Genomic DNA, 14,900 nt, shown 5'->3' on the forward strand with positions numbered 1-14,900 from the left:
ACAACCATGACTGTTGTTTGATAAAATTGGCTTTTTGAAACTGATGGAGCTTTATGTTTGAACATACAGCTGGTGCTCTCCTGTTCAACTTGCACATGCTCACATGGGTACAAACTGAATGGGTGTAGCCAGTAAAAGGAGACTTACATTCAAACAAATAACCATCAAGGAGGTCATACTGATTTCATTAAGGGAATTTGAACTTCCATATTTATGTTAGTCTGGTGAAACTTTCATGACCAGACAAGCTCTATCTAAAGAAGGCAAGACCTAGTTCTGCTGGATTTGGTAACATGGGGTAATGCATTCCACTCTGCCAAAGCTTTCCAGCAGTAGGAAGAAATACCTATCAGTTTCTGCCAGTCCACCTCTGAAGCTGTGTTTGTTTGCTAGCTGCCTAAGCATGGGATTCTTTTCCCTCTGTCATGGTGTCTGATAGAATAGTTATGGATCAGAAAAAAGCCCACATTGCACAGCTGCCCTGTGCTGGTGTTGCTTCCAGGGAGTGCAGCTTGGGACCACAGACAGAGAAGTCCATAAAGCTGTGAGTATTCCTGCCTGGAATCTGGGCAGGAATACTTTACCCCAGTCTGCCCAGGCACACAGACAGGCTGTTGGAGTCAGCTCCTGCACACTGATATCTGTACTCAGTGACAAATCTGCTCTTTTGTTTAAACCTGAAAGAAGTTCCTGTACACAGCAAACTGTGTTCACCTGGAACACTGACTTCAAGGCTCCATGAACTCTGATGAACAGGGATGCCTTACTCATCCCCTGCTCTCCAGAGCTGTGCTGCCAAGTCTGAACACCCCTTGATGGGCAGACACAGAAACTGAAGTGATCTGGGTCCAGTCATGAATCCTCCTGGATTTCCCCACTGGGTTACTTATGCAGGCAGAGCAGGAGAGCAGAATGCACTGGAGAAAAACTCATTGCATAGACAGGGAAGGGCAAAGAGAGCAGCTCTGTACCTTTCTTGGCCCTTGATCTGCAGCCACAGGATATGCAAGGTCTAACCATGGCTCTGCCTCCCCAGCTGCACGTGAGCTGATGAAGAGAGGGATACAGGGACCAAATTGTGTCTTTCAAGGCAGGTAACAAAGAGTTTTGAGGGAAATGGCAGGCCGATAAGCCAGTCATCAACCCTCTGCAGTTGCTTCATAAAGAATATAATCAGTGTGGAATGATCTACTGCAAAGAGAAAAATGGAACAATAAAATTTTTGGAAATCTGCAAGCTCTAGGGTTCACTTTTAATCCTAAACTGTGGATAAAAGGAGTGTATGAGATGTTTGAAGAGGAGCTGAAAAAGAGTTTCAGATGAAACAGATGCTCTGAGATCTGGAGTGCCTCCTGTTATAAAAATCTCAGGAACATACTGCGGTGAGACCTCTGACGCAGCTTATCACAAATGTAATTCTCTGTTGCTTGAGCACTGAGTTGAATTAGTTCACCTCACATGAGCTGAGGGGCAGGAAAGAAATGCCTGCTGCTTTCTATATCATCTTTCATTTAAGGCATTTACACATTCAAGACTATGATAGACTAGTGCCTGTGATGCCAGCTCTGTAGCTGATCTGCACTACTATAAATTACTCCTGCAACAAAAAAGGATGCAGCAAAAAAATGTGATGATATAAATGCTCTGCTGCTTGTTTCTCAGGGCTGCTTGGTCACTTTGCTGTGCTGTGGCTGCTTACTCCCTTCCAGACCATCTGCCCTGTGTCCCTGGCTCCTAGGGTGAAGCAGGCACACATGCTGGTTTGGCCCTTGCTACCCTCCTTTACCTGCTTTCTCACTTTGGCATGTGCTGTCCTATATTCCTCCTATTAATGCTATTTTTTTCTAATACCATTAATACCACCTTCTCCCCTTTTCTGCCCAAAGATATTTACTGAAAGCAATTCTTTTGGAAGACATGTTTTTCCTTGGTAGCTAGAAAGTTTTTTGAAGAACATTTAAAAGAAATATTTTGCCCTTTAATATCTTCAACTATGTCTCTGTGCTCAGTGAAAATTGCTAGCAGCGTTCCAGAGCCAATTCCTGGCAATTCAGGAGGCCCATAGAGGCAAGCAAGGTTTCTAGACAAGAAGCAGCCTGTATCTTTCTTCATTAGAGACTGTGACTGGCTGTTGTTACTCCAATGATTTTTTGCTCTGTTGCTGTTCTATGTAATATCTGCATTGCTAGGACTTGGTGCTTTGCAATTTATAGGTACTCCCAATTTTTCAGTCTTGTCTTTAGTTCTGGAGTTGCAATGAATACTTATTGTGCCTGAGAAACAGAAAATGGGATTCTGTCAAATTTCAGTATTTGAATTTATAAACTTAACCAAAATTGGCTGCATGCCTGTCATGGCAATGCATCCCACTGCATAAAATGATTGCAAACTTCTCCATGCAACCCTGCTCCATGAGTATATATATGTGCATGACACGGTATCCTTTATTACTTATGAAAAACATCAATATTTTATTAATAAGCAGACATTGATTTTTACTGAGAACATAAAGATTTATGGAAGAAGGCAGAGCTGTGTGGCAGAAACTATGACAGCAGTTTCTAAAAAATCTATGGAATATTTTACATTTGAAATACAGAAAAAAAATTCCATTCAAAGTGAATTCAAATAGACAGTCCTTTGTGGGAAATAGATTTCTTCTGGTATCAAGCACAGGTGAATTTTAAAGACAGCTGGTTTGAAACAGAATGAGACTCTGTCCGAATTTGAATACAAGTGGCTTCCTTTTATTTTATGGAGATATTCAAGGATGCTCTCAGTGGAGTAAGGAGAGTAGAGGCTAACATCTGTGCAATGGCCCTGAGGCAAAAGGACTACACCAAGCAAACAGGGAGACATAGCCCTGTCAGGAGCACAGGAGGACCCTGCTGTTGTTTGCTGTAGGAAAAGGTATACTCAACGTGGGCTGATTTGGGTCTGCTGGTAACAGCAGGAAGCAGAAGCTGTAATAAAGACAGCCTGGAGGGTTCCCTGTCTATGCTACACCACCTGGAACTAGGGATTCTAGCAGTGACTGGGAAGTACTTATTTTCCAGTGTCAGTCTACTTTTACCCTGGACACAAGGTAAATCTTGGGACTGATTTAGAAAATGTGGTATAGCAAACACCCCAGCAGAGAGCTCATACAGAGGAAATGCCCAGCCTTCATTCTCCATGACATCATGCTCAACAATTGTCAAGAGCAGGTAGGGAAACACCCTACAGACATATTGTATATCCCAGATACTATGGAAGGAACGTTACCTACAGCACCAGAAGAACGAATTTGGTCCATCCAGCTGATTTCTTCCTGTACTGCATGTATTCATAAAGCTGTCAGAATACTCAGACTGTGGTGATGTGTGCTTTGCTCATGTGGGGGCTATACAAAAGGATAAAGGGACTTAATGTGCTTGAAGTACTTTGCTTTTTACTGAAAAGGTCCTATAGTTTGGCAAGGGGAAGAAAGCAAGAACTGGAATGGTTTTAGAGATGAAGTATGTCAAACTGAGAAAGTTCTGGTGATTTTATTTGTAGCCCTTAATAATTAGCTGTTTCTATCTTTACAATTAATTCTTTGTCAGCATTACTACAAATGCCTTCAATTTCCTCACTGTCCCCCAATGGACTCCAGCTCATTAATATGCAGCTTTAAGCAAGTATCGGAGCTGTCATGCATTTCAAATCTCCCCTAGGAAGCTTTTTAAAATTGTGAGTAAGACCTAATACTGAGACTTATTAGCACCAAACCTGGAAACAAAGCTTCTGTGCAGGCAGCTATGACTTTTCAAGTTACAGTTGCTGTCACCTTTTTTATCCTGAAATTTTTTAAAAATGTGAATACCTCAAAGCACTTCTTTGATGCAGCCAACATTTCCAGCTTTTATAAACTGCTGTTTGTGGATAGAACTGGGCTTGTGCCAGCATCTCAGATTTGAGTGATGAAGCTGAACTTCGAGGTCGGATTTAATTGCACTCACACTGAGAAATACTCAGAAGAAATCTACTGAAGGCAGCAGAGAAATAGTACACCATGGCAAACACACTGCAGTATGGTGGAGAAACTGGAAGGTTTTATACTTGCTAAAAGACAGGTCATAACAGTCCACAGATGTGTCATACCTAGATTGAGATCAAAATCCAGCCACAATGCTTTGAGACCAGCTTTAGCTTGAACCTCTGACACTTAAACCTGCATCCAAGGGCTTTGGCTCTTGCCCATTTACTCATAAATGTCAGAAGAGCCCCATGTTTTCATCTCTGTCTCAAATTAAGAACAACAATCAGTCTAACTTCTGAACTGCTAGCATAAACGATTTACCGGGACTAAGGTTAAGGCAGATTCCCATGACTACTGGCTACAATGACAGAAGAAATCTGTAAACTCGAGAGCTGTGGAGCTGCCTGCCATTGGCATGTTGGTGATTCTGCTAATCATCCTTCATTAGTGACATATGGAGTGTAAGGTTTTTGTAAGAGGAAACCAAACCAACTTCCACATTAGAGAGCCTAAAGAGAGAGAGAGAGAAAGCCATCCCCTCAGAGAGAAAGTTGTTAGCCTAGAGAAAGGGTTCTTAGCAGAGCTTCTTGCTGGAGTGATACTATTGTGTCCCATACTTGGTTTAGCATGAAATAACAAGAATCGGAAAGATTTTAGCAGCAAAATATAACAAACTAGAAAATTTGGAATATCCCTTCACTTCCAAAATTGTTCACAATTCAATAAAGTCTTTCTTGAAAACCAGTGTCAGTAAATACTGACACCTGTCAGGAAGGAGAGTTGATGCAACAGCAACAGAGCTATTGACCAACAAAGTTACAAACCTGCAAGCTGTGAGAGGTGCTCTCCAAATGCACCTTCTTAACATTTCCCACAAACGTGAGACATGAAGAAATGCAAATTTGCTACTGAGACTCGTCAGGCTCAAAACTCAATTTCACCATGTCCTGAGGTCCTCATTCTGGCTGGAGGTGTTCTGCCTTCTCACCAGACATGACCTTACTTCTCCACCTCAAACCAAACTCAGCCATGAGCTACGGACCGAGAAGCCATCGTCCTCAAGATCCTGCCATGTGGAAGGCGTCCCTTTCTGTCCTGCTGGGCTACTCCATCGGCTCCAGCACCCCTTCACCCGCGCTGCTGGCAGGCGCCCTACCGGAGCCGCGAGTGCGAGCCCATCTCGTTTGGGGCGATGCCGGAGCCCTCACCCCGCCGGGCTCTAAGAGTCCTGGGAGGAGTTTCGCCTGAGGAGAGGCGCAGCCCGGAGGAGCCGCAGGCGGGGCGGTTCCCCGGAGCAGGGCCAGCGCAGCGCCCGTCCCGGTCCCGGTCCCGGTCCCGGTGCGGCCGCCGCTCCCTCCCGCGCGCTGCCGGCAGAGGGCGCGCGCCGCCCGCCGACACCGCGGGGCCGCCTCAACCCCGCGCCCGCCCCGGGCCGGGGGCTCCGAACTCGGCGGGCGGCGCCGGCCCGAGCCCAGGTCCTGCCGCCGGGGCCGGGAGCGGCGCGGTCACTGAGCCCGCCTCGCCTCCCGCGGGACGGTGCCGCCCCCCGCCCGGCCCCGCCAGCCGCTGCCGCCCCGGCGCTGGGTCCGTGCGGGGAGCGGCGGCCGCGGGGCTGGCAGAGCTCGGCGTCCCGGTCCCGCCCGGGCCCGGCGCGCCCCTGCCCGCGGGTGCTGCGCCCGGGGCCACGGTCCCCGGCAGCGGACGTGGTTAGGCAGGCAGAGCTGGGGAATTCAAGGTCTGCCGAAAAACGAAGGAAGTCTGCCACCTGGGCACCGGGACTGAGGCCAGAGAACGAGCAGTCCTACACCGCAGTGTGAGCACTATCCCCGGTGAGCGCCGCGGGGCCAGGGGAGGCTGTGCAGCTCTGTGACGCTGCGGGCTCGCACGGCGTTTCCCTGCCTTACCTTGTCATCCCTCTCACGTCTGCCTACGGAACAAACCACGGGATCTCCGCATGCGGATTTATGTGAAACCCATTCACATGCAACAGCAGCTGGGGTGCACCTCCTTTGTTTGTCCGTTCGCTCTGCTTTTTGGGGTCACCTATGTAAATGCACAAGGCACTAACGATGCAGCTGGCTACCTTGGATGGCATCACTTGTGTCAGCTTTTGATTAAAGCTTTCCTAAGCACATCACGAATGGCCGTTCCGCTCTCAGAGTGACAACATAGCGAAGTGAAAACACAGCAGAGCGTTTTACACATCTTTGCTACTGGTAGAGTATCTGTAAAGACATGCAAGCAATGGGAGATTCCTTGCTCAGCGATTCAGCAGGCTGGTTTTGTTTTCTCATGGCTGTTGTGGCCCAGGTACAATAGGGATGCTGCAAGGATGCATTTATATGGAAGTCACAATAGAAGGTTGGAAAGGTGGATGCAAGTCCCCTGTGTGTTCTGCCCTCTCAGTTGCATCAACCTATCCATGTTATGATCCTATCAGGGGATCTGGCATTTAGCTTTTTATTGCCTCCATTTCTGAGAAAATTACCAACTCGTTTTGAGGGGGAAGATTTATTAGAAATGATTTTTCTATCTACAGGATTTGAAATAAAAAGGGATATGTAACAGATACACATGATCAGCAAATGGAAATCGTAATTAGAAAGGAAAGATTAACAGGGACACAAGTCTGTAGAATTTCATTGTTAAGAGATCAATTTATTATTCCCTTGACTGCAAGTTAAATTAATACACGTAATATTACAACATGGAAAAGAGATGCCAGCGACTGTCATAAATACAGCTTGCTCTTCTTTCCTAGTTATTTAGGGAGGATTGGGAACACTTGTGAAATCACGTTCATTAAAGCCTGAATAGAGGCAACTAACCAATAACTGCGGTGGAAGCAACAAGGTTCTCCCCCCTCCTCGCACCCACCCGCCCTTTTCAAGAACGGGGGGGAAATCACAGACGTCAATCAAGAAATACTGCAAAATAAAATGGACCCTCCCGGCAGCCGAGGCATCGCGCAGAGCAGCGGTGAGGCTCTGGCACTCTGCTGGCAGCCTCCGGCGCCGCCAGCCCTGCAGCTCCGCCGCTGACCGGGGAGCGCACGGGGCTCCGCAGCCCGGCTCTTTCCTTCCCTCCCTTCCAAAACTGTCAGGCACAAATGGGCAGGAGGATATTGGCTGCAAGGGGCGCGGAGGCTCCTCCCAGAGCCTGGATCCCGATATTTTTGGAGGATTTCTTCTAACTCAGTTACAAACCTTGGTGAAGGGAACAAGTTGCCGCTGTAGCGGAGGCAGAAGGCGCCTCTGTTTGAGGGGAGCGCGGCTCTCGCTCCTTCTTTCGCCTTCCCAAGCTACCTTGGATGCTTCACCTCACTTGCGGATGAGAGCTGTGCTGCCTATCGGGGGGGACCGCTCCTGATTTGGATGTTGCTGTTTTTGTGAAAACAAGGGTTGTAAGGGAATGAAAGGGGAGACAATGAAGAAAAACCGACCGGGAGAGAACCCCAGCCCCAAGCGTTTTCCCGAGAACTGACGGGTGTTTTGGGGCTGAGCGATCCCGTCGGAGGCGGCGGAGGGAGCAAGCCTGCCCGCTCCGCGGGGGACTTCCCGGGACCGGCTATTCCCTTCGGATGCGGACTGGGAAACCTGTAGGAAATTCTCCCGCCGCCCAGCGAAGCCACCATGAATTCAGTGGCTGGAAATAAGGAGAGGATTGCGGTCACGGCGCGGAGCAGAAAATATGGGGTAAGTTGTCGGCGCCGGGGCGGCTCGGAGCGGTGGTCGTCACAGTGCCGGGGCTCCCGCGCTTCCCTCCCGGCGGCTGCCGGCGGTCGTGCCCCGGCCCCGTTCAACTTCCGCGGTGCGGGGCGGGGGCGGGCGCGGCGCGGGGGCCACCGCGGGCGCGGAGCGTCCGAGCGAAACTTGCCGGCGCCGCCGGGCCTCCCTGCCTGACCCGCTGCTCCTTCTCCCGCTCCAGGTGACCGACCCCTGCTCCCCCACCAAGCCCGCCGCCCCCTTCTCCCCCGAGAGCTGGTACCGGAAGGCGTACGAGGAGTCCCGGGCGGGCGGCCGCCCGGCGCCGGAGGGAGCTGGCTCTGCCCTGGGCTCCTCCGGCACCCCGTCCCCCGGCTCCGGCACCTCTTCGCCGGGCTCCTTCACCGGCTCGCCGGGACCCGCCTCGCCCGGCATCGGCACCAGCTCCCCCGGCTCCCTGGGCGGCTCGCCGGGCTTCGGCACCGGCTCGCCGGGCTCCGGCAGCGGCGGCGGCTCCTCGCCGGGCTCGGACCGCGGCGTCTGGTGCGAGCACTGCAACGCCCGCCTGGCGGAGCTGAAGAGGCAGGCGCTGAAGCTCCTCATCCCCGGGCCCGTCAGCAGCAAGGTGAGCGCGGCTCCGGGGGAGGCGGGGGGGCCCTGGGCCCGGAGCGGTCCCTGGCAGCCGCCGGGGATGTCCGCCACCTGGGCTCCCCTCTGCCGGTGTCACCGCCGAGCGCTTTGCCGTTTATTTGTGTTCTTCCCCTTCTTGATCTTGTTCCCTTTTTCCATCCCCTCCTTCTGCTTCATGTGGAGCAGCGTGCCCCTGTCTCTGGAGGGCTGCCTGGCTTCAGGAGCATCTGTGATAGTCCTTCCAGCGTGCTTCTTTTCTCCCGTTTTTCATTGTATTGACAGTGATTCTGTGCTATTTCCTGAGCGCTGTTTTAATTTTTTTTTTTTTTTGGCGGTGGGGGTAAGTAAGGGTGGGAATATTACATCGGAGTTACTGGTCCCTTGCCCTTTTGCTATCTTTGATTCCTACAGGACGGATTTACAAATCGTCCTTAGACTTGGCAGCCAACTCAGTAGTGAGGTGTGTACGTATGTGATGCCAGTGGTTTCTGCCTCCATTGAGGGAGAAACCCTTCTGTAGCTCTGGGTTCACATGAGGCATTGAAATGCTGTGTGAGCCCAAAGGTCACTCAGTGAGGCTGTGGGAGACCATGGCATTGAACCCAGTTCTCCCAGGTGTCTTTAGGCAGAAGGATAACTTGGTGATGTTTCTCTTATGGGGAAGTGCCAGCTTTTTTTTATTCCCAGTAAGACTTGAAAATACTTGAAGCTGCTGGACTCTGAACCTTGGGTTGAAAAATCCTGTGCTGAAAGAGGATGTAAGCATTGCTGACATTTGGTTTCACGTTTTAAGAGCTCACTCATCCTGAATACAGTTGGAAACCTGCTTTCTGCCTCTCTTGGGGTGTTTGGTACCTCCAAAGGCATACTCTGAAATTCCTTGGTTTTGTTTTGTTTGGCACTGTTTTTGTTTCCCTTTTTGTTGTGCATATAAGATTAAGGCTAACAGCTCTAAACGAGTGACCAGCAGCCCTTGGCTGACCTCATGCTACTAAAATAGTAAGCATTGGGTTCCTCCATAGCAACCCTGTGAGTGTTGTATTGTGAATGGTTCTGCAGCTCCTGGAATGTAGTACAATGCAATTTTGTTTGCCTTGTTGGGTCCAGGTACTATCAAATGATAATATTTACTCTTCCACTTCAAAGAGTTTTCATTAGTGGTTACAATAAAGAGGTATCATGGAAAAGAGCCGACTGCTGGGAGAGGGTCCCTGGTATTGCTGTTGTGTTGTACTCTCCATGATTTATTTATGTGCTCTTTGAGAGGGAGTTGGTGTTCTCATGAACAAAAGACTCGAGGGCTGGTTGTTACCTTGTCTCAAGAGCTGACTTAACTGAATTATTCATGAACAGGGAAAGGTGGATCCACCAAAATTAATAGTAAATTTAACCATTAATACATGGTTGATTCACTTTAAAGTGGCCCTTTACCAAAATCTTGTCAAATTTCAGACTGTGAGATTTGACAGTAATTACCAGCTGTGGGTACAGGTGGGAAATTACTGATACAGATAAGGGAGCCATCAGAATAACTGAGATTAGGGGTGGAGGGGAGGATGAAACCAACATCAAGGCATGGTGTTAAATAGAAATTGACTGATTTTAGTCACATAAGTGTTTAAAGAGAGTTCCTTTACTCCAGTAGTGATTGACATTCACCATCCTAGCCTTCCTGAGAGATTACCCTTGTGTTTTTGCTACTATTTGTTCTGCTGTTCACTTAGTTTAGCTGGTGGTGTTGTACAGACCAATCTTTATTTGTATCAATAGCCTTTCAGCCTCCTTATCCATGTTATTTTTTGCTTTTTATGCCTCCTTTCCAAACCTTCCACTTCTCTAGGAGTGCCACTGACAGAAGTACTGTCCAATCTGTGTGTTTAGGAGCAAGGGAGGAGGCACAAGCAAGGTGGTCTCCATGGGCTTGGGTGACCCTCTGCCCTATTTGCTATGCTTCGTGGTACTTGCAGGCTCAGTCTTGTTGAGGTACTCTTGAGTTGTGAGCTGGCACACAGCTCCTTTCTGTGGTGGGTGCTGCTGGCTGTGACTGTTTGCAGAAGCATCTCTTTCTCTCATCCTTTCCGGCTTGTGACTGCTAAGAACTTGCTGGGCTTGTGATTTTTGCCTTCAGCAGGTGCTGCCCAGCAGGGTGAGGCTCTGGGCTGGATGATGTGGGATGCAAACGTCATGGCTGGTGCCAGTGACTTCTTTGGTTTGAGTATACTGTGGTAGTCTAAAAATTTGTTTTTCCTGGTGTAATGGGGTAGCCTTATCAGTGTGTGCTTTGAGGAAAGCAAGGTGCTGGCATGGGCTCTGCTGGTTCAGTCAGGGCCTGTGAGCTGCCTCTGTGTGTGCCATAGTAACACTCTGGGAGTCCAATCTGAGGCAGGGTTTCTCAAAAATGTGGAAACTTATTTGTGTCTAGGGAAAACTGGCTTTGGTTTGGATTGAAACTGAAGACTAATCACACTGTGTTAATGTAGCTGGCATTTTTTCAGGGTCCTGTGAGGTCTGCTCTTGATTGCTACTATGGAAATAGGGACTTTTTGAGTGTGGAATGGATCCTGCCACTTAATTCAAGTGGAAGAAGGAGCAGATCATATTCCTGATTCTGGGTATTCCCTCAGAATTTGCAAAGCATCCTACAACTCAAGACTCTGGTGCCCATAGACACAGCTAATTGGTGATATTCCTTTATTAGAACTATTAAATGAGGCATTTAAAATGTCTGTCATCTTTTAGTCAGCCAGGCCTGACATATTTTCTGTTGTTGCTGTTGAAGACAGCCTGGTATTATGGTATTATGAGTTCTATGGTATTATTAGTACAGTCTGTAGCACCTGTTTCCCATTTATGCTGTATTTAGAAATGCTCATCATCTGGGATAGTGTGTGTTGCAGAACAAGCAGAATATGAGAGTATCTGTGTTTTAATGTGTATCTAGTAGCAGATATTGGAATCTGCAGTAACCTATCCAAATGTGAACCTACATTGGTATTTCTGACAATGTGCAGTCATGTAAAGGTTTGTCAAGTGTAATAGTGTGCTTAATTGCTTCATAAACAGACCAGGCTTTATGCATGAAGCTGTGTACTGAAGCTTTTCATTTGATTGAGAAAAAGCCACACTTAAGCTAGAGCAAACTGCTTCTGACTAGGCCATTGTTAGTGTTGAGGTGTTTAGCTTTCCATTCTAAATAGAAACATTCTCTCCTAATACATCAACAGGATGGAAACTTTGTGGTTTTTTTTTTTTTTTGGTGAGGCACAAAGGTGAAGAATATATAATTATAGTTACATTAATTTATTTGAGCCATTTAAAATGCCAGGTTCCCTGCCAATAGCAAAAAGAATAGTGCTAAAAGCTTATTGTTTCTTTTTCCTCCTCTTGTGGTACAGATGTGACTTAATGATGCTCAGCAATTACGTGCATAGGAGGGGTTATATTTTATGTGAATGAAATCTTCTTGTAACCCCCAAGCGAAGCAGGCCTGTGGGAATTGACTGGCACAGGTGTTTGATAGAGTTACACTGCAGTTTGTAGAGTTACTGCAGTTTGTGACTGAGGGCATCTTGGAGCTTTTGGTGCCTGTTGTTTGTGGGGTTTATGTTGCATGATGATAAAGATTATCTCAAATTACTAATACAGGATGTTTTTTTTTTATGCTAAGCTTTTTCTTAGGCTATATTTTTAGAAGAGCATCAAAGTTCTAGCATAGAAATTTATGGCATCATACTCACAAATTTATCAAAATTTCTGTGAAATCAGTTTGCTTTGAATTCAAGCCTGTGATATCACCTATCTTCAATGAACACCTCACAGGCATCTAACAATTGAAGAGTTGCTGTATTGATGTGCAACAAATTATAATGTGTGCTAATAATCCATGGAATGCTAATAAGAACGCTCACAAGCTGACAGTTATAAATTTCTTAGTATGTGGTTCCGAAAATCCTGAATACAGCCTTTAAACTGTGCTAATTTGAGTGTGTGGACATAAATTGCTGCCTGAGCATATTGTGGTTGGGTCAGGAAGTAAGGGTCTACTATAAATGAGCACTGATGTTGCTAGGTGGTTTATATGGTGGACCTCCCCTTACCTAAAAAGTCTGTGCTTCTGAGGATAAGAATTGGGTAAATTCTGAGCAATCTTTTCCATCCCTCTGAGCACAAGAGGGAAGGAAAGAACTGGCATTCAAGATACAGTTTATTTTGCTTTTTTTGCCTGTTTACTGGCACTATCTGATTTTTTTGCTTATGTATTGTTGAATTAGTCTTCTCATTCAGTGGTCAAAGACTTGACTCATAATTATTAATAATGAAGAAAGCCCTGAAGCTGATATAATGAAAAATAGCTACTTTAGAAACATTCGCAGTAGAGACAGGACAGTAATAAACCCTTCCTCAAAGCTTAGCAAGTGGCAGAATAATGGAATTTAATTTCTGTCCAGACCTTTAATTTGTGAACAAGCACGGCCGGTCTGTATAGTGACTTAATTCACTGTGCAAAAAAATCTCAGGCACCTAATCATTTCATCCCAACTCATTGTAATGCAGATAGGATTATTGCATTAGAAATGTGATTTTAAACGGCCCGAGGCAGTAATTTGTCAGCATTTGGGAGGATTAACTCCATTAAAGTTTAGGCAACAACAACCATTCTTTTGTGTTGCATCACAGGTCACAATACCAAACATTTAACATAACTCATCTGTGAATCTTCGTACAATTGTATGCTTCCTGGCAAGTTGGGAAGCCGAGCTACTTCACTTGCACTGGAATTACAGCTGCTTGCAGAGGTCTAGAGGAGGCAAATGGATATGCCTTTGCTGCTGATGAATTAATGTAAGCCCTTTTCTAGGAGCAGCTGGAAGTCTTGCTGCTGCAATCCGCAGTGTCAACATGTGAAACAATATAACTATTTCTTTTGAGCTTGCAAATGTCTTTGAGGTAAGGGTGAAGATGCTGTGTGGTAAAGACTGCTTTTTAGGAAGCTGTCAAAGCCATTAGCTCTGCAGCTTTCTCTATGGGATGAAAAAGGCTTGTCATTACTAAGTGCATTGGAAATTAGAAACTGGCCTATGGTTATATCTCATGAATTGAAACTATAGTGTTTCCTATCAGAAAAGAAAACACTTTTAGACCACAGAGCTCTTGAGGGTGAAGAGGCAAGTATTGATGAAGTAAATCTCTGGGGAGGAGAATTGTTTTCTTTTTTCGAACAAAGACTTGGCTCTGCATCTGAAAACATTGTGTTCAGAAATACAGAGTCAATGCTGAGTCTTTAATTGGCCTCTTCAGGCTGGATGGGTAAAATGTCTTCAAGGTGTTTTATGCATGCCTTGAATGCTGCACTGATGTCCAAAATCACCTTGTATCTTCAGATAGTCTTACATTTCCTTAGAAATAAGTGTTGTGACATCCACAGAAATCTTGCATAATAAGTGTAGGACTTTGGTGTATAGTTTTGGAAAAGGAAAAGGAACAAAGACTGCCCATCTGAGTTCCCCAAACAGTGTTTGAAAAAATGTAACACATTACCAGTGTGGGCCATGGGCATGTAATGGGAGTCATGCCAGCATCAGCAGATTATTAGAACATTGCAGGACTGAAAGACACGGTGCTTTTGCCACATCAGCAGCACATAGCCTTTGACATCGTGTAATTGGGGTGCTTCCAAGCACTGAACCTGCAGCACCACAATAAACTTGACTGTCATGCTCTACATAATGATGTAGTCAGAACTGCAGCATTCCGTGACATGAGGTCCGCGTGTCAAAAGCACGAGAGATGTTCTAAGTTAAATTGCTAGCTTACATCTTACTAGTGTCATCTGTGGCTTGAGAGGCATTGATGTTGTTAAAATGGAGGAAAACAGGCGTACACCTTCCCCTCCTGACACTGAATAAACAATCCCTAGCCCCAGTATCTGTTCTTGAAGCTGCAATTCAAGAAGTATCCCAATTGCAGAAAAGATTGTTTATCAGGGTGTTGTTACAAATTACAGCTTGCTTAATTCAAACTAAACATACAAAGTAGTATCTTATGAGCAGGAAGTTTAGAAGAACCCAATAACTTATGTTGATATTTTTATTTTCAATTACTTTTTATGCAATCTTCCTACATTAAACTGGGCTTTTGTTCTTTTTTTCTTTTTCATAGTTATGAAAAAGACTCATAACTATGAGCCTAGTAAAGCTGTTAAGAATTGTGTTTGTCTCTGGCTTTGAAACCTGAGATATATAATCAGACTTGGTACAGACCAGATTTTTTTGTACAGTTATAATATCTTGTATCATCTACAACCAGGATACGAATCTGCTAATGCTTCTTTTTTCTCCACTCTCCTGCTCAGAACATTTTACAGTGTAGCTTAATATTTTGATAAGAGTGTTTGAAGTTTCTTTAAGTAAAATTAGATCAACACAAGACACTTCATAGAGCAGGGAAGAATTGACTGAACTGTTTTGAGCTTGTCACAAAGGCTGAAACAGTCTGCAAGACACACCAGAATCTGGGAATTCTTCCCTAGTATAACATGATTGTTTCTTCTGTCTGGATCTGAACCT

General features: G+C 46.2%; 1 protein-coding gene across 1 annotated transcript in view; it reads left to right on the forward strand.

The window, feature by feature from the left end:
* The first annotated feature begins 7,216 nt into the window (after nt 1–7,216).
* KIF26B (kinesin family member 26B) overlaps nt 7,217–14,900 on the forward strand; it is a 277,053-nt gene continuing 269,369 nt past the window's right edge. Inside the window, 2 exon segments of the mRNA XM_036380967.1 lie at nt 7,217–7,695; nt 7,928–8,329. Coding sequence (XP_036236860.1) covers nt 7,633–7,695; nt 7,928–8,329 — 465 coding nt within the window. The 5' untranslated portion in view covers nt 7,217–7,632.

The sequence above is a fragment of the Molothrus ater genome, chromosome 3, assembly GCF_012460135.2.
Source record: "Molothrus ater isolate BHLD 08-10-18 breed brown headed cowbird chromosome 3, BPBGC_Mater_1.1, whole genome shotgun sequence".
Taxonomy (NCBI): Eukaryota; Metazoa; Chordata; class Aves; order Passeriformes; family Icteridae; genus Molothrus; species Molothrus ater.